The sequence below is a fragment of the Dromaius novaehollandiae genome, chromosome 6 (genome assembly GCF_036370855.1).
Source record: "Dromaius novaehollandiae isolate bDroNov1 chromosome 6, bDroNov1.hap1, whole genome shotgun sequence".
Lineage (NCBI taxonomy): Eukaryota > Metazoa > Chordata > Aves > Casuariiformes > Dromaiidae > Dromaius > Dromaius novaehollandiae.
This window is the reverse complement of record NC_088103.1, coordinates 7,416,560-7,440,581: the sequence shown is the minus strand read 5'-3', so window position 1 is coordinate 7,440,581 and position 24,022 is coordinate 7,416,560. Positions and strand designations below refer to the sequence as shown.

The following is a 24,022-nucleotide window of genomic DNA, read 5'->3' as shown; positions in this document are numbered from 1 at the left end:
GGTTTTGATTATTATCCATGTCTTAAAGCAGCTTCTGTAGGTGGCAACAGAGTCAAGGAGAGGAGAAATCAGAGATTTGCATGGTATCCCTTGGCTTTCCCACTGCAGTACTGCATAAATTGGGGGCAAATTACTTCGTTTCTTTTATTCCCACTTTATCCCACAAACCTCTCTCTAGTGCATGTGTCTTTAGGCGCAGCCTGATTTCCCTCACCCCCCTTGAGTGGCTGCTGCAGGTTATTCCTGTGCTCCTAGAGGGAGTTTAACTTCATTAACAATGTGGATCCCCTCTCCAGGTCTTGAATATTAAGGAGGAATTTGATTGAGGGAGCCAACGGCAGCAGTGCCTGCAAAAACACAAAGCATGGTGAGGCAAAAAACCCCAAAACAAAACAACAACAAAAAAAGGATCCAATAAATACAATCAATAAATCATTTCCTCAGGAAAAATCAAATCGTCTACTTGGTTTGAGTGCTCCTTTCCCAAGTTGTTGTTTTTCTCATCCACCGGTTCTACCCAAAATGCCTCTCCATTGACCTCCAGATCAAGTCATTGATCCAAAAGTTTCCACTCCTCCTAAATAGGGAATGGCAGCACTGTGATTTCTTAATTAACAGATCATAATTAGTAGCACCATGGAACAGTGAAGACCAGATGTGAAGTGAACCCCAGGTGAATATAAAGAGGGTTTTTCTTTTTTTTTTTTAGCAAGCCTATCCTCTTATGAGTGCTTTCTCTCTTTAAAAAAAGTAAAAGTTCAAAGGGACTTGGGACTTTTTTCTTGTTTTGTTAATTAATAAATATCACATCCTCTTTGCAATGAGAAGGTCATCGCTAATAGCGATGTGCTGCAGTAGCAGGAAATGAAATGTTAACTGAAAGCGGCATCATTGCTTCCTAATTATTGCCTGTGGGCACATTAAACAGGTGTTCAGACATTTCGTAGCAGAGAAAGGAAAATACTGGAAACTTGTTTCCCGTTAGTGTTGCGTTATAGGTCCCCAGTCCACTTTGAAAAATCTGCACCCACTTGTACAGTAATCTAAAGTTTGGTTCCAGTTTAGGAGGAAATATGTGAAATGGAGAATCTGAGGCTGTTGCTTGATGTAAACGTAGTGTGGCATCTCATTTCTGTAGTAGGAACAACGCTCTGCGCCGTGGCTGTGCTCCACATAAAAGAGAGATTTTGGGACACGTGGGCCTGCCTCTCTGTTGCTCAGTAAAAGATACGCTGTGATGTTTTCCGCTTAATTAAATCTGTCGACACCGTAGGCAGCTATCACCCGAGCAAATTGCTGTGTATCATAAGACTTCACAAAACAAAATTACGGAGGCGTAGCGGGAGTCAACTGGAAGCGTTCTTCAAATAAGCTTTTTTTCAATCTGTTGTTCAGTCAAACAGCTATTCTAATTGTGAAATAGGTAACGGGGTATCCGATGCATAGGCATTTAGGGTGGGGGAAGCATTTCACCCATGAAATCTCCCTAATTCAGTACCGTTTGCTCAAAAAGTGCCATTTGGCAGAGAACAGTGTCTCCAGCGTTGTGCAAATTAGAGGCCCAGCAGAAGGAAATTGTTTTGCTCTTGTCATGAGTATCTGCTAATTCATCCCCCTTTAAACTGAATGAGAGAAAAATATAATTATTAGGAAAAGATGCACTGTTCCTGGGAGGGGAAGCAGTTAATCTCTCCACACCTTTAAAAAATTGGGAGTGACAAGGTCTCATCAGAAATGAGGACAGCAGCAGCAAATGTCCCTTGTTCAAATTGAAAGCAGGACAAGGAAAAAAACCACAAATAGGGTACGCACCCCAGGGATTTGGAGGGGAGGGAGCATTTTGGGCGGTTGGAGCAACGGTGAAGTTTGCAAAGGCGTTCTCTTATTGATTTACTTATTTGAAAAGTTGCTTCGAGAAGATGTAATTCATAATTTGTTTCCTATAAGTAAAATTGCATTATTCGAGAATCTAGGTAAAACTGTGTGTCAAGGTGGCAGGACATAAATGTCTGCCTTTAAATATGGTAGGTTTCTCATCAGGCTGCTCATAAGCTGTATTTCTTTAAGCCTTTCTTTACATAAGTTTTCTTATTTTCCTTCCTTGTTCAGCTCACTGTCATGTCAAGTAGTGGCCAGTTCCACCACAAATGGGTCGTTGCCCCCTTCTTGCAAAAGGAGCATGTAGGATTGTAGTTTCATCCCTCCACGTTATTTCGGTTCATGTCGGTAGCTTCAGAGCATTCATTTTCCCAGGATATCCAAGTCTGTCGTCTTCTCCTCCCATGTTTCCCCCACCCCCAGTGGAATTTACATTTTTAAATGAAAGATGTCAAAATGGGTGAAGTACCGTTGGCGACATTTTTGATGCAGAACAGCATTTCCAAGCTATGGAATATGGCACAGAAATACTGACCCAAATGTCACGTGAAACTCTTACCAGCGTTCGAGGTGTATTGTGAGAGCGCAAAACCATGGTGTCACCCTTGGATATAGAATTGGGCGTATCGAGATCAGTCCGTCTGCAGGTTCTCACGCATGACAGTCCTACGTTGTGCTTGGCGGGGATTTTTCTCACTTTTTGCTTTTGTAGTAATCCTGATGGGAAATATTTTGGCCTTCATGTCCTTAACTTGAATTTGGAAAGATCAGTGGGATCACACAAATGCATTATGCCTGATGACGGAGAGTTTGCGGGAATAAAAATTGACATTTAGTTTCCGAGATAACGGGACATGACGCTTCTGAGCAGGCTTTGAAGACCAACTGCTTGGAAAATACCTTTTTAATTTAGAAGAAAGTGTTCTTTTCCAGGGGAAAAAAAAACGAATCACTGTGTGTTTGTGCCAAACTGTTGCTGTCATGCATATACCGGAAGCTGAAAGTTTGAGAGCTTAATTTTTGCTCTAAAGTGTATTTAGGTCCATCTTGCTTGCTTTCTTAGCAAGCACAGGAAGCCGAGGTAGTCCAGACGTAGACAAAAAATGTTAAACAGCGGTTGTTGTGATATTTACTCTCTTGTTTCTGTAGTTCTTGTTTCACTACAAGAGCTAGAAATTTGCATATCTTTGCCCGATTGCAAAAATTCAGCTAGACAGTCAAACCAGGTTGAGTGTTTCTGTTTGCAGACCTTCTAGCTACTTGGGTTCCCGTGTCACTTCGCTGTACGTGACTCCTCGGAGAAGCTCTGGTGTGCTGTTTGTGCCTGACCTTTCTCCAGGAAAATACATAAATTCAAGGTTGTTTTTAATGATTTACATATCTTCTTGTTAACGCAAAGCATCAGACAGACAAAAAGCCAAAGAAACCACTTCCCGTGAGGAGCAGGATCAAAAGAGTACATGCAGAAATAGATGTGGTGGTCATAAACCTATTTCATGTCGAGATGGAATAGCCTAAGGTCAGATGCCATCGAGGGTTAAAAGTAGCTAAGGCCAAAAAATTTCAGGAAACTGTAATGTGAGAGAAGAGATGATTTTATGAGAAGAGGGCTTCAATAACATTTTACATGAGTTTAGCTAAAGAATCTCAGTAATGTAATTAAAAAACCCCAAAACCAAAAAAAAAAAAAAATAGAATTGAAGTTCTGAGCTATGCTTGTGGACCTCTATGAGCTAAACTATAAATGTAGTAAACTAGAGTGTGTAATACATACCCATCACATTATTAAACCAATTTTCCAATTTATTACTCCTTTTGCTGGTTTTAAATTTAATTTTTGATTAAATCTCATGTTCATACTTTGGGCGATAGAAAAATTTCATGGTGAATTTAAAGCGTATTGGCTAAAAGACAAATTGAAAAACGGATGAGAGGCTTAGACTGTTTAGAACAGGAAAAAAAAGAGGTAGGAGAGAAGAGAGAGGAAAAGTTAAAATTTCACTGTAGTGATTAAAAATAGTTACGCTGTATGGAGTATTTGATGCATGTTCTGTCTCTGCGTCCCCCTCTGATCAAGATAAGAATAATCCAGATATAGCAAATTAAAAGATAGTAGCCTTTTGCAATTTGTGCTCCTTTTTCAGCATTTTATCTATATAGATGTTGACTTTGTTTTACTGCCATTTTTCTTCTAGTTTGATTTTTTTTTTGATTTTTTTTTTTTTTAATGAGAGTCTTACACACTTTACGGCAGCATCTTGTAATTCTTAAGCACTGCCCCATGAAATAGATGCATCAAAGAGAGAAATACAGGCACATCTTAAACTCGTTCATGGGTAACTAAGTCAGAAGAGTAGGAGAGAAAGACATATTGAGCAGTTAATGTAGTTTTTAGAGCACCTTCTTTCCAGGGGCTGAGTCCTGGATGCTGGCAAGGTATCGCTTGCTATTTCAGTGCAAGCAGTAAAGAAAATAGCGCCCAGCTTGAATTCTGCATTGCTGCAACCGCCGTAGAAAAATACAGTGCGAGGGACTGAAATATTGGGATAGAAACGTATTTATTTTGCTACGATTCAACAAAAAATAGGCATGCAAAGTAGTTTTAAAGGGTTTAATGGAGAGGCCGAGACCGTGGATGGACTGAGGCGCAGGTGAGGCTGCTAAAGGGTGTTTTAAAAGACGATGCTGAGAACGTGCTTCGGATGAAACATGGGTTTTGTGCGTACAGAGTCTGGAGTTTGGCCAAAACACACCTTAAGAAGTGTCACGCAGCGTTAGTTTTGCCGCTTAATACATCTGGTAGCAATGAGGGATTTCGTGTCTACTGCCAATGGCACGGTTGAGGCTGACACGCTTGAATAAAAGCGAGTTTAGCATCCTCTTTTTTTTGCGAGAAGATGGCAAGGATGCTGTTTGAGGGCCGTTGCCATCTGACGATCCTGCACGGCTCAAGTTTTTCCCCATAACGCTAGTTTTAATAAGATTGCGGTTTTATGTACGTTAGGACAGATTCCTTAACTGAGCATATGGGACGTACTGCTTATCCCCTTTCTTTGGCTGGTGGAGGCCTCTTTTATCATGTTGCCGAGAAGTCCCTGTGCCTCTTCTGCTGAAGCTAGATGGATGGGGAAAGGACCACGAGGGAGGTAATCCTTAGGTTTTCGCTCTTTTTTTCAGTACGTTTTGTTCATTCAGAAATGTTGTGGTTTCCTTGAGGAAATAACCTCTCAAAATGTTACACATCACCCCCTCTGCTTTGTTTTATTTTTTTGAGAAGATAATATCTGAACCACAGGAGAGACAGCAAAGTGCGGTTCTTTGCTATATTTCAGGAGAAAACTCATTGCTTATTCATGAAGGAAATTATGCCAGAATATGAGGTGCTCAGTTTTAGGTGTTTGGGGGCTACCAAGAGCATGAGATACAGATCAGTCAGTGGTGTAATACTTTTTTTTTTTTTAAACTTTACTTTTACTTTTTTTTTTTAAACTTTACTTTTACTTTTTTTTTTAAACTTTACTTTTACTTTTTTTTTTAAACTTTACTTTTACTTTTTTTTTTAAACTTTACTTTTACTTTTTTTTTTAAACTTTACTTTTACTTTTTTTTAAACTTTACTTTTACTTTTTTTTTAAACTTTACTTTTACTTTTTTTTTTAAACTTTAACTTTACTTTTACTTTTTTTTTAAACTTTAGTTTTACCTTTTTTATTTTTGCTACATCTTAGTTTTACTTTTTACTTTTTTAACTCTTTTCCTTCCCCCCCCCCCCAAATCAGTGATCAGTGAATCAGAAATAATTTACTAAACACTTAAAAGCAAATGGAAGATCTTGACACATGCTCGGATTGCGGTTGATTTCCTGAAAAGCATCTTGCCTCTTAGCACAGAAAGGGGCTAGTGGGAAAACTTTCAGATGTTCCTGAAGAGTAGAAATTGCCATGGAGGTGCTTTTTCAGGTTTGCTACCTGGTCAACGTTCAAACGATAAAAATGCTGATCTGAGGAAGAGCTTTATCAGCTATCTGCTGTGCAGACAAGCGGGAGGTAACACAAATCCTTCTGTCTGATTCTGCAGACCGCCGCCGGTGAGCGAGAGCGCGCCCAGAGGGACCGTGGTCGCGGTGGTCATTGCGGCTGCCCTGAACCAGACTATTGTCTATTCGATCGTCTCAGGAAACGACGAGGGTGAGTACCAATGTTTCAGCCTCACAGTGCGTGCTTTAGAAGTTTTTGAGAAGCACTGATGAGAAATAAAGCTTCGGAGATAAAACCCCACCTCATCTGTACCACGTCCAGGCAGTAAGGACTTTCTTCATGCCGTTATCAAGCCTTTAGAGATCAGCTCCCTGCAAAACCCTGTAGGCACCCCATATAGCTGAGGTGCATGGGAAGACTTTGCTCCTCAGAGAGTGGCAGTGATTCCCATACCTGCACTTTCTTTAGGTAAAACTTGTGATATTTTCTGTCCCCACTGTCACGTATGTGTTGCTTGGTATTAAGTTCCTACTCTTTTTATCCTTAAAGGTGATTGAATGTGCTTTTAGGAACAACATGGTCAGCTCATGCCTACTTTTCTCTATTGGGAAGCTCAGGACCCTTTTTTATTAATACTGCAAAACCATAAATATGTCTGATCTATATCTTCTCCACTGGGGATAACATATTCCCTAGCTCGAGCATGCTATCTATAGTACCTAAATTGTGAAAAGTGCATGTGTGGCCGCTTCTTGCAAGCCATGTTCTCGAAACAAGGAATAGCTGAACTTCTAGGTGAGAGCGGAGGAGCAATATCAAGGTGAGATGCTGTGGCTTGAGTTATTGCAAATTTGCTTTAAAAAAATTTGGCTCATTCCTGTTGCTGGCTGTTCCCAGGACCAAGCTGCCCTCCTCTGTCTAGTTAGTAGAACACGATGACCATTAATGGCTTGCTGCGATGAAGGGTTTGAATCTTTGCTCTGCATGCTGGGTTTTGAACCATTTTAAGGAGAGAGGGCCACATGACATGAATCTGTGCGTATTGAAATGAGTCTGTAAAAGGCTTTGGTGTTGTACTAGTCGCTGGGAAATCTGGTTTAGGTCATTCAAGACTTTTGCCGTGCAATGGCCACACACATTATGTTACAGAGACTGATGATTCAAGTTTGTATTTCTTCAAAAGCAAAACTCCTCTCTTACTGTTGGCATCTTTCTCGGGCATTTGCCATGATGCATCTTGAAATCTCTGAACAAAATTGCACTAGGTTGTTTGGAGGGAGGTGGAAGGACTCAGCAGCACACCCTCATCGCTGGGGGAGCAGGCCGTGTGTCTCACCCGGATCTCCCCAAGTTGATTTTTCAGGTACCAGGCTCGGACTCAGCTGCTGGGTTCATTTGAAGACAACACCAAAGAGGCATTAGATGGGCTTTCGAGGCCTGAGGGAGCAATGGCATGAATTCCTGCAGGCAGCCTTAGTGCTGTCACCAAAATAGAGACTCTTAGCATTAAAAAAAAAGGGGGGCAAAAATGTTTATGGGTCTTAGAAAGTTCCTTTTGTTTTTGCTGGATTTCAGATGTGTTTGCTATTAACAACAGAACAGGCGTCATCTCTGTTAAAAAGCCTCTGGACTATGAAAGTGTGAACAGTTATGAGCTTCGAGTTCAAGCAGACTCATTACAAGTGGTCCGATCCAATCTGCGTGTCCCTTCCAAAAGTAAGTTTTATAGCAAGTTTTTTTGTTTTTGTTTTGCAATACCTTCAGGCAGAAAAGTGTTTTATTTACAGATCCTTTTATTTTGTTTCTGTCTCATTGTAAGGCATTTTTCCTCCCCCTAATGGCATCTTCTTTCTAATAAATCTAGCCTTTGCATTGGAAGGCTTTTTTGCTGATTTTTGTCACTCTGACAGAAATAAAAAGATCTAGGCAGTCTGGTCTTCTCTGGCTTACTTAAAGTCTCAGCCCATCTTGTACAACCCCCTACTTAATCCATAGCTGAGCCCAAACTGAAAAATGTGTACCTTCTTCGAAAAGAAAGGTAGTTTAATATTACAGGTTTTTGCACAGACAGTGTTGCTGTCTTGAATTTTCTCCTGTATTTTTGCTCTGTATTTGTCTCCATTTTTTTTTCCCCTCCAATGTTTTGGAATATACCACGAAATTGGGTAACAGACTATAACTGGAGAGATTGTACAATGGATTGCAGCTAAACTGAATTCATTGGGCTTTCCTATACTACCTGCATAACCCAGGGAAGATTTTAGGAAACTGAGCGTGTATGATCACGGATATTTTTTCTTCCTTAAGAAAGAAGGGTGTATGTGTGTTTGTGTGTGTGCCACATAACACACAGGGATTTTTCAAGGGTCACGTGCTTAATTGCATCAACAACAGAAGATTCTGTATGTTGTTATAGGCATCATTAATATATATTTGGACAGGGAGAGAAAAAGAAAGCTAACAACAGTTTACTGCGTTTCTTTGTGTTTGGGAGATGTCTAGTTAAAGTTATATTTCTCTCAAAGGTAGCCAGGCTGTACACAGTGAAGAGATAGGCCTTATGGATATCAATTGTGCCCAATCAGTTTGTGATGAATTATTTTATTATATGCTATTTATTATCTGACAACAAGTATTGTGGTAGAGTGAAAGACATGAAGTGCACCTAAACTGCTATATGTGATAGTGGAATAATAATGTACAAAGAGGATTGTGAGATGCCTGGTCATATGATAATATATTTAAGTAAAGCAGTTAAAGTAGTTCTTAAATTTATTGAACAGAAACCCCATAAACTGAAACAGACAAGTTTAAAACAGAAAAATTGACCTAGAAAAGAGGGCATTGGATTAGGACTGCTCCTCCTAAATTTCTTCTGGGCTCAAGATTCCCATTTACAAAGCAGAGATCTTTAACCAGAAGAAATTATCCATTAGTGCTGATGCTCATCTTTGCTGATAAGCAGAAAGAGATGGCATTAATAGAAATTCCCTGGTGAAAACATCACCTCCCTGGAATATTAGTGTTTCTAATTTTTCCAGAGTTCTGAATACTCCGTTTTCTGTTCCCACATACGAACAAGTCATCACTGCTTGCAGAAGCATGTTTGCTTGCATAATTTTCTCATCTTCTCACAAACCTTATGTGGAAACAACATGCCTTTTGTTAAGGTTTGATATATCTCCTTCATGCGTTAGTGCTAAACACTGGTAAGGATTACGACTGTGTAGTTTTGTATACAATTTTCTACGGGCAGCAATGTCATATATGAGATGTTTGAAATGCAAAAAGGCCCATTATACAGCACATATCAAATTTTGAATATGCCCTATAAAAAAAAAAAAGATTTTTGCAGGTGTCTGGCTAGCTGTGCAGCAATAAATCACTTATCTCCATGTAACAGATATCCCCTGACCTCTAGGTATGGTTTCGATATTTGATGTATGCCTTTCTATTTTCTCGTCACCTTTTCCTTCCTTGATGAGTTTTAATTAGGTTGTACGCTACGTCAGAGTTTGGTGGCACAGAATTGATGAACTGTGGTGGAAGCAGATGAGGCAGAATTGAGGCACCACCGTAGACTCTGGTGACATTGAAATGATGTCTTCTACAGCTTTGCGGATAGGTGCATTAGGTTTTCTGATGATGCTGAGTTTAAAAGGCTGGAATACCGGCTTGAGGAATCGGCACCTTGTGATGCTGAACCCTGAATGACCTTAAGTATTAACAGCTTTTTCTAATTCAGTTCGATTTAGACTGTTAAGCACGTTGGCTTTTTTGTGTCTTTATTTGCATCTTAGGCTGTCTCGCACAATGGAGCCCTGATCTGTGTTTTGGGCTGCCAGAGGACAAATTAGGATCATAAGTATTAGCTTCCAGCTGGGATCTTTCAGTTCTCTTTCACTGGATGAGATGAAAAGCTGATATCAAAAGGGAGCTTCACAAAACCGTATGAGACAGGGTACATTCTTCAAAATGAAGGTGCTGCCCTGCAATCCATCGCAGAATGATAGATCTTTCTCGCTTTTCTTCTCCCAACGAATACTCCAGAGGGAGCATTTTGGGGGGCTCTTCTGTAGCTTGTATCTTTTTGGATCGGTCTGTGAAGCGCCTCCCCCATGTAAATAGTGTTTTCCTGGCGGGAGCAAAATCAGTGGTTTCTTGTGTTGTGGGCTTGGAACAGTGGTGCGGCTGCATCGCCGAGCCCTTGCATCCCCGGTCTCGTCACCTGCGTCTTTGTCCTGAAGCTCCTGGCATTGCTGGCAGTCCTGCTGTAATCCCCCTCTTTCTTATTTTTGGCCGCATTCTTTATGCCTCAGTTAGTCTAAAAACAAGATCTCTCTCCTGATTCTTATGGGTGCTGCAGAGTTAAAAACTAGCATGATTTTTTAAAAAAAAAATCAACTTAGAATTCATCAAGCAAAAGGTATCTCTTGGATAGTCTAATGCACTTGAGGGGGGAATACACTTGGATGTTGTTGCCATTTCAATGGGACATGCTAGATATTGCATTCGCTGCAAGGTGGGAATATGTGATAGATACGCTTTGTCTTTCAGTATCAACAGTTTTTTAAGGAAAAGCACCCATTTTAATTTAATATGTCCATGTTTTCCTCCTTCAGTTGGAACTAAGCTGCGCCTTCGGCACAGCCCCGAGCAAGAAGTGGTGCGCGGCAGGTTGCCCAGACGTATCGCCCCGGGGAGGGTCGCGTCTGCTGTCGAATTGCTCTGCATCCCTGGCGGTGGGACAGTACTCGGGTGGTGGAGAGTGGAAGGGGAGTGGTTCTCTTTCTCCCCTTGGCTCAGTGCTATGCCAAGTCTTTCCCGGTCTGCAGCTCCTCAGAGCCTCGGCTGTCTTTCTACAGCGTTCTTGGTCAGCTACTGCCAACGGGCCGCTCCAAGCTCTATGGGCACGTGCCGGTTCATATCAAAACACCACTGAAAAATGTCCTCCGCTGATTCCGACTTGGTTCTGCCAAATTTAGTAAGTTGAGATTGAGCGCAGCTGCGGTTGGGTTTGCCTCACCTGCCAAAGCATAGGGTCAGCTTGACAGGCTTTTAAGATAGCAGTGAAGCAAACTCTTACTGAATCCTGTCCAAATACAATTCTCAGTCCCAGTTTGATTAGAAGGGACTATTTAAAAAAAAAAAAAAAGCACAATCTGCTGTTCCCTCCGGCGGAGCAAACAGCCGCTGCTTGTTTACAAGTTGAGTTTTTCTGTTAAAACCACTGGTGTATGAAGAGCAGCTGTACTGATGGCTGTTTTGCTATAAGACAAGTGTAGTATCGCTGGGAAAGGCATGATGTAAAACAAGCCTGGTAATGCTGGAATTAAAATTTAGCAACCAGCTTCTAATGCTAATTCAGAAAATGTTTTAGCATGACTTGAGCTCAACTCGATGTCTTAAGCCCATCCAGAAACCTCAGGGTTAGCGTGAACCAAGCACATTAGTAGCATCACTTAGATAAACAGCAGCGCTGGAAAATCAGAGTTTTCTCCAAGCCTGTTTGTGATTAGGTTATAGAAAAGTTAGTGCACACTAGTTCTGACCTGAGGTTTTGTTGGTGTTTTTGGCTTTTTATTGGGACAGTGGGAAGTGTCCTGTGTTAGTCGTTCACGGTCTGTAGTTTTATCTGCTTGGAAGGATCCTTGGGTTTCACTTATGGCAGCTTGCTGGATGTTTCCGCTCTCCTTATGCGAATCGCAGAAGTTGAAAGATCCCAAAGCCTCATCTTCTAGTCTTGGGAGACATCGTTTCCCTGGAGCCCAGTGTGCAGTACGTTTGGGACATCATTTAGCATGCTGTTTTTTCCAGGGGGAAACCCTTTCTTCTTTCACCCGGACATCTATTTAGTTAGCTCAGTTGGGGTAATTAAGAATTACAGTTTAATCCCACGAGATGTCAACGCACGCTGCTTCTAGGCTTATCTGATCCGAGCACGAAGGAATCGCTGTAGCCGGCTGGTCGGCATTCGTTGCCTCCAGCTGCAGGCTGGATTCGGATAAAAGGGGGGAGGTGGCGAACGGCTCGCAGATGCTGTGCGCCCCTCCAGCTGCCAGAATGAATGAAGCACAAGCTGCGTCGAAAAAGCAGGCAGTAAGATGAAATGAAGGTATGTGTTTAATGCCAACGGTGCTAATGTTAGCCCGCGCATATGCAAGATATTTAATTTGCACTGTGTTTAATGCAATAACTTTCATTTCTCGTTTTGAGAGCGCTCCACCAGCGCTGAACAAATCAATGTTTTGGCAGCACGAGGAGCTGATGGCAATTGCAACAAATGCCTTGGAGCAAATTGCAAAGCAAACTCTCCGCAAGGCTAAGCCACCTCCCCCAGACTGGCTTGAAATAAGACTGCGAGTGCTGTGTGAAAGATGTTTAATTTGCATTATGGATAGCTCGTGCAGCTTAGCAAACACAGAGTGCTACCAGCACCGAACACGATGCAATTAGGATCTTCCCTACAGCAGTAGCCTACTGGTGCCAGCCACCGATATAACTGTTTATCAGCTCAGCAGGGCAAGGTCATTTATACACATTGCCTGTAATCCTGCTTAAATCGCTTTCTTCCCTAAAGGATGCAGATGCAATGAAAAAGGCTGCCCGGGAATCTCATTTTTCTCAATGGGACTGTGGTTTCTCGCTGTATATAATATTGCAGCCAAAAACGTTAGGAATCTGGTGTAACAAGAGGGAGAGAATTGACTATTCACAGAACCTTGTAATAGCTCTTTGATTGAAAATTTTTTTCACTGTATTAAATAACATAGTTGAGGCAACAAGTGTTCTTAAAATATACATAAGGCAACTAGAGAAGACTACACATAGCAATCTATTGTAGAAACTGCAAATGTCCGCAGTCCACATTATTCAGGCACTTAAGTCATTCTGTTGGATTACAGCTTCTTTTCACATGCTTGTAAAAGTAGTGTTCTTTTGTAATTTTTCAGGTTGTTTAGTTTATCTGGACAGATCGGTGTGAAAAGCAAATAATGGATTATTCCTTTGAGGAAATGTCATTTCCCTTTTTTTCCCCCCTCCTTTCTTTCTTTCTCTTTTTTTCTTCTACTCGTACATTTTAAAAGCATGATATTTTGAATGTTTTTTCCTCTTAAAACAATGATATTTTAAAGGTTTTTCCCAGATTTCTGTTACTTTGAGGTCCTCATAGGTTTCCCTTGAGTGGGACCACCAGGTAGACGTAATATCTTTGGTGACTTTGGCAAGTCTAAGAAATAGTCTGGGTTTTAATTTTTTGCCCCCTAAACTACAGTTACTGAGATACTTTCAAATGCGACCGTGTTTTGGAGCCAGCACGGATCAGCACGGCATCTGGGCAACGCTCAGAGTACCCTGGCACTCCAGCACGGAAAAACCAACTCCGAAATGAGGCGATTTATCACTTGAAAATGTGGTTTTAATGGCCTGGATGGCATCATTTCCAGCAATCTTTCTGGATTATACAATTCTGAAAGACACAAACAGATGTTAGTAGAGATTACTGTGTGGTTGAATCTTTTTTTTTTTTTTTTTTTTTTTTTTTGCAGTAGGTCCATAATTTTTGCTGGAAGTTTTTTTTGCTCTCAGAGGAAAGAGAAGATTATCCTTCAGCAGATCGATAACCAGAACTGGATTAATAAAGCACAAAGCAGCAGCTATATTTTGCTTTAAAATGTGCTGAACCTCGAAGGGATGTAAAACTAAAGCGCTCGTGCTCCGGTGAGATAGGCTGGGTTTGTGGTCAAGGCAATCTTGGGCACGCACTTGGTTAATGCAGTGAATTCCCGAAGGATTGAGACCACGTAGCACATGCACGGCCAAATCATTGGATATTTGTGCTTTATGGCAGCAAGCGGGTATAGAAAAGGTTGCATTGGTCTGCAATGTAAAGTTTTGCCTTGTCTAGAAGATATTTTTGTTGCGCTGTTGTATCTACTCACATGAGTTTACAGACTCTATGGCAGAGCCCGGTAAGCATTTGTACATAACTTAACCGCTAGGATTCCTCAGGCTGTTTATTATCTCTTTGTAATATCAGTGAGAATTTAAAATGGCCAAAATCTGTGTTACTGATGCACACTGTTCTCATTCATGCCTTTTTATTTGCTTGAAAAATTACTTACAGGTCCTTGATTATATTTCCCCCAAAGAGCTTCCTTCCTAAAGCAAGCCATGGCAGCCCTTTTGCTTGCATGCCTGTTCAGATGGCCCTAATTCCTTGTGTACAGGAGACGGGAATATTCTATAAGGAAGCAAATTTTAGCTCAAAGTTAAATCAAGGTTCAATCAAAAAAAAAAAAGGTGCAAAACCAATGAAGGTAGATTAAAAAATACACAAAATCCCTTGATTTATGTCAAGTTCCTACTTTTCTTACCAGATCTGCCATTATTTTGGAGGTATTTGTTTTTATGGTGTTATCAGTGCGCTTGTTTTAGGTGATGGTTTATCTGTAAAACATGGCAAACTATATGAACTGCAATAGATGCTGAAGGTTTCCTGCCCAGTGATGCACCCATACTTTTATTTCCCCGTTTCAGGTAATACAGCCAAGGTGTTCATTGAGGTGCAGGATGAGAACGACCATGCCCCCGTCTTTACCAAAAAACTGTACATTGGAGGAGTGTCGGAAGATGCGAAAATGTTTTCTTCTGTGCTTAAAGTTAAGGTGAGACTGACGTTTTTGAAATAACGTTCACTAGCGGTGGAAATATCTTTACTCCCTGGTGTGCTTTATCACAGGAGGTAATTCTTCTAAGACCACTCGAGGTCCTCACTCATTGGCAGTAATTTACATTTGGCTTGTTTTTATGAACCTTTAATTCTTTTGACTTTTTCCTCAACAGCAGCATGTTTATGCTTTGAAAAGGAAATAACGGTTTCCACTTCAGGTCAGGGAAGCTCTTTTTTTTCTATGAAATACTCTGTGATGCAGTCTGTTGTGCTAGGTAGTCCTTCCTAAAATAAGCCCAGAGACTCTAGAAAGGTGGGAAATAGTTTCACACTGACTACTGTGAAGAAGCCACTGTAGCTCAAATTTGCTTAGCTTGTGAGCAAATCCAGCGTATTTTGGCTTCTTTTATTTATTTCTATACTGTGCTTATCTTGAGCAAATTCCTGAACAAAAGGAAAGGTGTAGATAGGATTCATAATGAGAGGAGACAAAAGAGATGCATTGGGAACTGGAGAGAGATGTTGTAACGGTAGCCCAGAAGGCTTACTGAAAAGGCATGTTTGCTTACTAATACTGTATGAACTATGAAGACTTGGTTCAATGTAAGCCAACCCAAGCCAAAAAAAAAAAGAAAGTCATCTGGAATGTGCAATGCTTGTGCTTATTCTAAAGATTTATTTCTGCTCAAGTGAAGAAGTTACAAAGTGAGTTATGAAATAGCATTATGTGCTAGAAAATGATACCTTTAGAAGAATGTTTGCAAAATCTTTTATAAATTCTCTTGCTCAATCTTCTGTATTGGAGTTTTAAGGTACACTGGATTTTTCACCAGGAACACAAAATTGTCCTTCCCCCCTACAAAATAGATCAGAGAGCAGATAAGGAGTATCCAAGGAAGGTACGAAAGAAATTAAAATTTTATGACTCTAACCTGCTGCTGATAAAAACCTATGCCAGCGTTCTGCCTGACTTCACTGGCAGGCAAAATAGAGCAAGGTGCAAGACAGAAGTTTTCTTGTGCATGCCATCAAACACACTGTGTGTTTAAATAAAATAGGAAACAATTAAGTGCTCATTGCAGAAAATCAGGCCGTAACTTATTGTTCTAGCTTTTTCAGCAGGCAGTGCTACTAACTTACTTCTCTGTCCTTCAGAATGAAAAGGAATTCTTCTGTTGGTTAAAGGCAATATCCACTTCAATTAGTTTTAACAAGTATTAATAAAATGAATGTCTCTTCTTGAAGAGTTCAGGTGATGAGAATTTAATGAGTAGTTTTTTCCAAGTTAAATTTTTTAAGAACATTAATGAAGTATGCACATAACTTGCATTACAGACAATATTTTAATTTCCATTCTAATGGGGAAACTAGGCTCTTGTTAAGAGTTGTAAACACACTTGCTTTCATCTTCTGTGCTCATTAATAGTTGCTAAATTTCTTAAATGAAGTCTGAGTGATTTTGAGAAGAAACTGATTCTGTGCATATTCTCAGTGTATCCTCAGAAAGGGGAGGAGAGTGTTTATTTTAAATTAAAGTAAGAAATCATAATTACCAAAAAAAAATGGACTCTGAATTGAGCTGATGTTTTCCTTCTATTAAACAAAATCAAGCATTCATGAGGTACAGCGATGATTCTGTTAATTAATGCTTGGCTTCTTTGTTTTTTCTTTTTCTTTTTATCTGTAAATGACAGATTCTGCTTGAAAACCTAAAAGTCAAAGACAGCTATTTGTAGTAGTTTCATAGTGGATAATTTGGTGTAGTCAGGTCACAGTACAGGCATTTATTGTGCTGTCAGTATTGTAGAGCAGGCTGTCAAGATTTGGTTCTCCAGGTGAGATGGGATGCTTGAGAAATTGCGCAGGAGAGGGTATAAACCAAAGTCTGTAAAAGAGTTGGGCGTACTAAGAGAGAAAAGAGGACAACCCAATTCAGAGAAAAGAAAATAAGGACAAATAGCACTTTATCACAGACAAGATATGGATCTGTGTTCTACTTTGATATCACAAGAAGGGAACTTGTGTTAACTGTGATGTATTTCTGAAGACTCCTGCGTCCTCAATTGGGTAACTCTTGTGTACCATAAAGACGGAATAGATCACGGAAAGAAATGTTTAAGTGGCCAGTGAAGATATTTCACATTCAGTGAACATGTGGATTTACTTTTTTGAACCGAGAGGCGGGAGCTTTTCCAGCGCGGGAGAATCTGAGCTCCAGGAATATGGACCCAAGAGGAGGTACCAAGAAGGTAACCAGGAGGACCCAAAAGCTCTCCATGGGTCAAATTTACACATGCTGCCCTCCCCTGCTTTGAAACTGCTAAAACACAGCGATTTTTGAAATACCGGAATGGATGTGCCTGCCGTGATAACAGAAGGAAACAAAAACCTGAAAGAGTGCACGAGAAGCCAATGCATGCATTGTCCAAATGGCCACTTCCAACACAAGACTTCCCCTGAGCTGGCACCAGGAGACTGCTGGGGGAAATATCAGGCTTGTTTCCTTGCTCTTACTTTTCCATAGGCGTTTATGTATGGCCATGGCTGGAGACAGGATGCTGGGCTAGACCCAAACTTTCTCTAGCTCAATATGGCTGCTCTGTTGGAGTCATCTAAGAAAACAAGAGGATGGGAGAACTCTAGGCAGAGATTTAGGGAAATAGGAAGAGATTTTACAAATTTATCTGAGGAAAAGGAGTACTTGGGTAAAAGTGGAGTCATTAATTGAATGAAACCAAAGGTCAGAAATTAGTGGCGATGCAGATGGGCAACATACCAATTGCAGCACAAGTCCCACATTTGCTGCGGTGAAGGGCCTTTTGGCAGGCTGGCGCAGGATTTGGAAGCCCTGATACTGCAAACACCAGCACTGTCTTTTAGTGAGAAGGGCCTTTCTCTGGTGTGGTGGAAGATGATGTCCATCGGACCGCCTCCAAAAAAGTTCTCAGCTTCAGAGCAGGGCTCCTGCTCCCTCAGCTTCCCTTTTGGCTGGTCAGTGATGGATTAGGACACCTCAGCCACCTGTGACCCGACAGGGGACTCGGCAGCGGGTCCTGAAGCAGGGATGAGAGCGGGCTAGCAAGCCTGCCTTCAGCTAGGGGAAAGAGGAAAGGCGAGTTGGTCATCCAAAATGAATTCATTAGCAGGACAGTGGAGGGCAAGTAGCAACTGAAGATGGAATGACCAATCCTCTCTTCTGTAAACATATGTTATTACATGGTTGTTTCCATCCCCTTCAATTTCTCCTGTTGCATATGTTATGATGTGGTAGGTACCAAGGATCAATTTGATGGTATAATTTGTGAAGCCTGAATTCAGCAAATGATGCCTCAGTGTGCTCCTCGCTCGTAGCCAGGTTTTGCATAGGTCATCTCTGATTTTTGGGACCTTTCTGGGCCCAGCATGTACGAGAGATCAGTAGGGAGGTATGTTATTTTGGAGGAGAAATCTGGAGGAGAGTGTTCAATGATTGCTATCACTGACGTCCCCTCAGTAATTCAGAATATTTTGATTCTGTATATCTTTGAGTTTTCTTTGGTAGTCCTACAGTTCTGACAGCCGCGGTGAGCTGTAATGTAATGGGTGATAGCTGGAGTAGGCAGCTGTAGAGAGGTTTTTACACTGCTCTTTGTCATTGCCTTGAAAATAAGGGTCAGATTTACCGCAAGAAATGATAATTGTTAGTTTATTTATCTTGAAAGCAAGGAGTGTTTAACTGCATCATAGTTTAGGTAACAACTTATAGTCTGGGTACCTGTAAATATTCCAGCTTTTTACGTCTGAAGACAAGGGTTTAGACTGTGAAGCTGAGCACAGGTGACAGATGGTGGTGTGTTCCTCTTAGCATTTATCCACGCATCCATTTGAGTCAGCTATCATGGCAGGAACCCAAAACTCCTCTTGAATTTTTTTCCTTTTCTCCTAAATGCTCACAACCAAAGCCATTTGCAGGTTTAGCGAAGGGCTTGGATGAACACCCACACCATTTTTTATGTTACGTTTGGGCATCCCTGGTTTCGGGCTTCCCCAAGTCTGCAAAATGTTCCTGAACTGAGCCTCAGAGGGCGGGAGGGAGACGGCGTTCGCACGGCTGCAGCGGTACCCAGTTCATGTTACCTGCCGAGAGGTTCGAGCACACCTTTGCAAGCAGGCTTGTGTCATCCAGTCGCTCCTGGTGGAATAACCATGAGAAGACATCGATGGACGGATGGGGTAATTGTAGTTATCCGAATGGCGGATGTCTAGACATTGATGTGGCTCCTACAGTTAGCTGTGATTTAGAGTATGTCTGCTTTTATTTGCCATTGCTGCAATTAAATTAGTCAGGCATAATAATCACAGTGGCAAGCGCTTGCCAGCGGTTATCGCTTAGTGGTAGTTTACGCTAATATAATTTTCCCTCTTTATCAAACAGGAGATGGAAAAGAGGAGCCGAGTGAAGTGAGTTGGGAAACATGCACTCGCAGGTGGCTTTCAGTGCAGCTGAAAAGTGCTTCACCATCGTCATAGACATTCAGGGTCTTTATTTTACATGTGTTGTGGGTTACAGCAAGCGAGAGAGAAATAATACTGTATGTTTCCAAAATGTCTGTAGTTTTGCAAAAAATTAAAAAGAAAAATAATCGGGGATGTCAGAATAGTGTTGGTTTTGATGCCGAGGGGCACGCGTATCACAGACTAGGATTAAAGGCTGTGTTTATGCCGTGGGCAGGATATGTGCAGGGGGCATTTCAGGCCTTGTTTTGCTCTGGGTAATCCGGGCGCAGAGGAGATGCGATAGCCGGAAACAGGGACCGTGGGCACGCAGTTGTGCCCGGTGCAGGCAGAGCTGGGTCTGCAGAGGCATCAGGCTTTCCTAATTCGGTGTCCTGCTGCTGCTCTCACCCCTCTCAGACTGTGGGTAGATCTCCAGTTCTGTCTTGTTTTGGCATTTAATTAGTTATTCACAGTGTTATTAACACATAAGAACGGCTCATTCTCAATGTGTGTAATTTATATAAAATTAAGAAGACAAGCCTTATTGCCCAACACAAACAGTACACCTCTCAAGTTAAAAAAACCAACACAATTAGTTCCTCTTTAATAGTGCTTAATGATTTGCTATAGTCATTTATTTTTAATATAGCAATTGGTGTAAATCATTTTCAGATAAATTTATCACAAATGTGCCACTACTGAACATGTGCATGTTGAAGTTCAGTTGCTTAAGTCATTCTGTTCTCTGCGTGGCTTGACCAAAATTCTGCTTTCTTTTCCATCAAAGCACAATTGCATTTCTCTTCTCGAAAAATATTTTATGGCCCCCTGACCCAGTCTTGGCAGGAATTATGACAGAGAGAACCTAGTGGGTAACGCTAGGAATAAAAACTAAACTAACTGCCATGGGTCAAACGCAACAAAAAAAGTCACAGAGAAAGCGGCAGACTAGTACTGAGTACATAATCTTATGTACAAATTGAATTTAGAGACAAAAAGGCCGATCAGATACTGGCTAAACACATCTCATCATCAAAACAGTTACATATGTGACTAAGGCAAATGCCCTGGACTGCTTCTCCCCGTTCTATGCGTTGCAGCAGTTCTGCTGGGAGCAGAAAGCATTCTCTTACATATATTCTTTGGAAGATAACATCTTTTGGGGAGAATAGGGTAAAATGATGATTTCTCTAGATTTTTAGGACAATTGCTGTGAATTAAAAAAGAACTGTCGTAAAGTTTTTTTTTCTTTAAAAAAGAAGCTTGAACTCAGAATACTAAAGCTCATTATTAAAAGTCACTTTTAATTACAATTAATTTGGTTAGTGATCTGCCATGCGAGTTACTCTACATGAATCTGATTGTTTTTAAAGTGAGTGTCCTATGAAAAGCAGAACAGTACAAGAATATATTTATTTAAATGGCACTTTTAATGGAGCCTTTAGTCCTTGAAGTCTTAAAGATCATGTGTATATTGCTAATAGCTCAGTAGGAAATGTGGAGCTGTGATAAATTCCATTTCTTGCAGTAACAGCTGAGGCCCATTCTCCCGTCTCAAATGGACAAGCAACTTCACCCAGCCATCTTTTTCTGTAAACAATTCTGCACAGTGTTCTTTTCTTCTTCCTCTTCTCTTCTATTGTTTTATTGTCCTTTACAGAAGGCTTTAAATTTATTTTTTCTGTCAGCCTACTCTTTTCCCCAAAAGCCTATCAAAGATGTGCAATGAAAGGATGAGATCTCTTGAGTCCAGGTCAATGATTTGATGCAAGACCAGAGGGTTTAAGCAAAAGAGGCTTTAAGCGTGCTCTGGGAGTTTCTGGAGAATAATTTAAGCTGGACTCTGGCACCTCAAAGTAATCCTAAAAATAGTATTCCCGTACCAGTTTTCTGGAAAATGCATGGAAGTGGAGCAAAGATAGAGGACTAGAGAAGCATGGGACTATCCAGGAAAAAAAAAAAAAAGGAAAAAAAAACCTCCTATGAGGAGTTCCCTTTCTTCTTTTCTTCTCTATAAGCATGGTTTGTCAAAATCAAAGGAATTTCGCTGTTTTTTGACAACTCGCATATCCTAATTTGGAGCCTTGATAAGGGATTAAACCTCTTTCTTAACAAAGATTGCCTGCCCTCTCCTGAAACGAGGGTACCTGAGAACTGTGGTGGTAGGACAGCTGTAGTACGTGTCGGTGGCTGCTTATCCGCATTCCCTTTTCACTCTGAAATTGTTGCAGCTGGACCTGCAGGGATGAGACAGCTGCAACAGCAGTCTGCAAAATGGCTTTAATTACTGTTCTGTGCGTGCCCAGAGCAGAGTTTCAGGGGTGGGGCAGAAGGGATGGGGACTGCTGCTATAATAACCTTTTCCATTTTCTCCCTTTTTCTGCAATTCTCTTTTTTTTCCAGGGTTTTCAATGCACCTAAGAGCCCGTTCCTGTGCTTAAAGGCTGTTGCATGCTTTCCGTTATGAACATGTTAATGAAAAACAAATGCAGTACTCATAACTACTAATTTATGAATTTCATAGTTTGAGGTTTTCTTTGCATTTCATTATGTTAAATTTAGGTTTTTTGCTTAGCTGCAGGTGTTTTCATATATATCCTGTTTTTTTCCTCAGAATTAGGACCAGACTTCCTTTAGCAGATATGCAGCATTTTCAGTCTACTTTATGAAAACAAAAAAACACATTATCTTTGGGGAAATTACTAGAGGGAATTCACTTTTCACTCTAATGGTGTTATTAGCCCTTTCTTTTTAAACGTTGTCTTTTACAGTATTCATCTCTCTACTTTTGTTTGTCAAAGTGCATTTAAATGACCAAATATCAGAGGTCCTAATTCTAATAAAGCAATTGAGGATTTTTTGCTCTGGATTTCTCCTTAGCTTCTGAAATACTTTTGTACTGAAAATGTTTGCAGAAAAGGAAGCTGGCCCCAGAATAAATGCCTGTGAGTCAAAGCCCCTCAAAGTCACTCACCTGAATCTGATATAAATGACGCTAGTATGAAGAGGTTGATGATAATAGAAACAGTGGGGTCTGTAATGCACTTAAATATCCTGAAGGAAACTTGATTCCTGTGGTTGATTAAATTTTCATTTCAGACCTTTTTTGTATTTTGTGTCCCATTCTGATATGCTTCCTAATGTAACCTGTTCCTTTTTTATTCTTTGAATATCTTAATATTCACCAGCAAAATAAAACAGTCATTTTATGCTACAGGTTCTTTTCCCTAATGGCACATAGGAGAACACAAATTGCTGTTTACTTAACCATAATCTTTGAAAGGAATTTATCCAAGCTGTGGCACAAGATACCAATCTAAAGCGATTTATAAAACAAATGTGTAAAATTTCTGGGTATGGATATGTAAATGTTATGTACAGAGAGTATACTGGGATTATTTTTTTTGCCCAGACACATTTTATCTATAATAAGCCTCCAGTTATTTTCTACTCATGTCTATAACCTCTGGATTTCTTTTGGCATTCCCGTTTTCCTTGGGTTGACATGTAAATCTTCACAGCAGCAAACTCAGCAGAAGTATCAGTGAGTCTGAACCACAGGCACCTGGCAGCAGCTTTCTGCTGTGAAACATGAAGATTTCTGTTTTCTAATTTTGCATTTGCATGTGCGCCAGAGAACTTTACTCCTTGTGCAAAGGCACTGCTTTGCCAGTCGCTATCTTTCATTTGTTAAAATATGATTTATGAATCATAGAGAATAATCTGCAGGGGGAAAGCACACTTAGTAGAGGTAAAAATCTACTTTGAAGCATACTCACGGTGACAGCAGCGTGCCCTCAAACATGCACATCTGCTATAACATCTGTCCTCTGTCAGGAAGCCGCTTTCCCTGCTTAGAGTAATATTATAATAATTTCAAGCACACAGGTAATTTCTTTCCATCCCTAGATAATATCTTGGCTTGCTAAACTTTTTACTAGAAAAAGCAGTGCTTTTGTTTTCCTTTTGCATAGATCGTTGCTGATTATGTCTGAAAGAGAAGATGCACTATCTGTTAGAGTATTCTGTGGAATAATTTAGCGTAGTAGTCAGATTTCTACTGGGAGAAACACAGTGTGAGGCATGACTATGTGGCCACCCAGCACTTGTCCCCTGACCCGGAGGGACTTGTAAAAGCAAGGCCACGTGGCAATAACTCCTTTAATGTTCTTCATAGAATTGCCGGTGGGCTGACAGGTCCGGTGGTGGCTTGTTTGCAGTGAGCATGGAAAATGCCACCCAAACCATAACTACTGTTGAATAGCCATCAGATTTTCAAATCATAATTCAAATTAGCTGCTTAGAGTTTAAACCCAATGGTTAATTTTAAACGTTTTCTAGCCTCCCAGACAGGGGTGCACAAAAAATCATGAGCCTGAGGATGCTAACGGGGCTTATAAAATGGGCATGGGTGTTTTGGTTTTCTTTTTTCTTCCTAGCTTAGGGGCACGAAACAGATGGCCAATTCAACTGTTTCCAATAAGTTGCTGGCATGTAAAATAGCATTTTGAACAGGATCGTTTTTGCCGGTAGGGATTTGCAGATTGTTGAAATTTGTTTGGTTCTGAAGCCACATCTGCCCTCGTACCGCTTTTGAGGCGCTGGTGGGTTTGCTTTGTGATTTAGCGAATGTTAAGGCAGCAAGTTTGTTGCAGCTGTTTTTGCTTTCTTCACTTTTTTTGCCTCGTTTCTTTGCTGCAGTGCTCTTCTCCTCTGCTGCCCGTCTCTAGCACCTCTGAACTCATGGTTGTCGGCTTGATTTTGCAGCGAACCGCCGCAGAAATTTGTAGCTCTGCTTCTCCTGGCATCCCGTCCTCAAACTTACGCTCCTTCACGGCCCTCTTTCTCCAAAACTGCTCGACGGTGAGATATCTGGACTTTTCCAGTGACTCACTGCGAGTTGTGCTGGCAGGGGATGGCCTGACACCTCCTCCTCTTCCTCCACGTGAGGAAGATGAGTGGATGGATGAGGGCTGGAGGCACGTGTGCTCCCAGCACAGGGCTGAGCCAGCCGCTC

General features: G+C 41.0%; 1 protein-coding gene across 10 annotated transcripts in view; it reads left to right on the top strand.

The window, feature by feature from the left end:
* The window catches only part of LOC112981614 (protocadherin-15), a 1,192,166-nt gene that overhangs the window by 1,122,807 nt on the left and 45,337 nt on the right, over positions 1-24,022 (top strand). For all 10 annotated transcript variants that reach the window (XM_064513568.1, XM_064513569.1, XM_064513570.1 and 7 more), the window contains 3 exons: positions 5,956-6,065; positions 7,431-7,571; positions 14,397-14,524. In XM_064513568.1, coding sequence (XP_064369638.1) covers positions 5,956-6,065; positions 7,431-7,571; positions 14,397-14,524 — 379 coding nt within the window. The remainder of the gene's footprint in view (positions 1-5,955; positions 6,066-7,430; positions 7,572-14,396; positions 14,525-24,022) is intronic.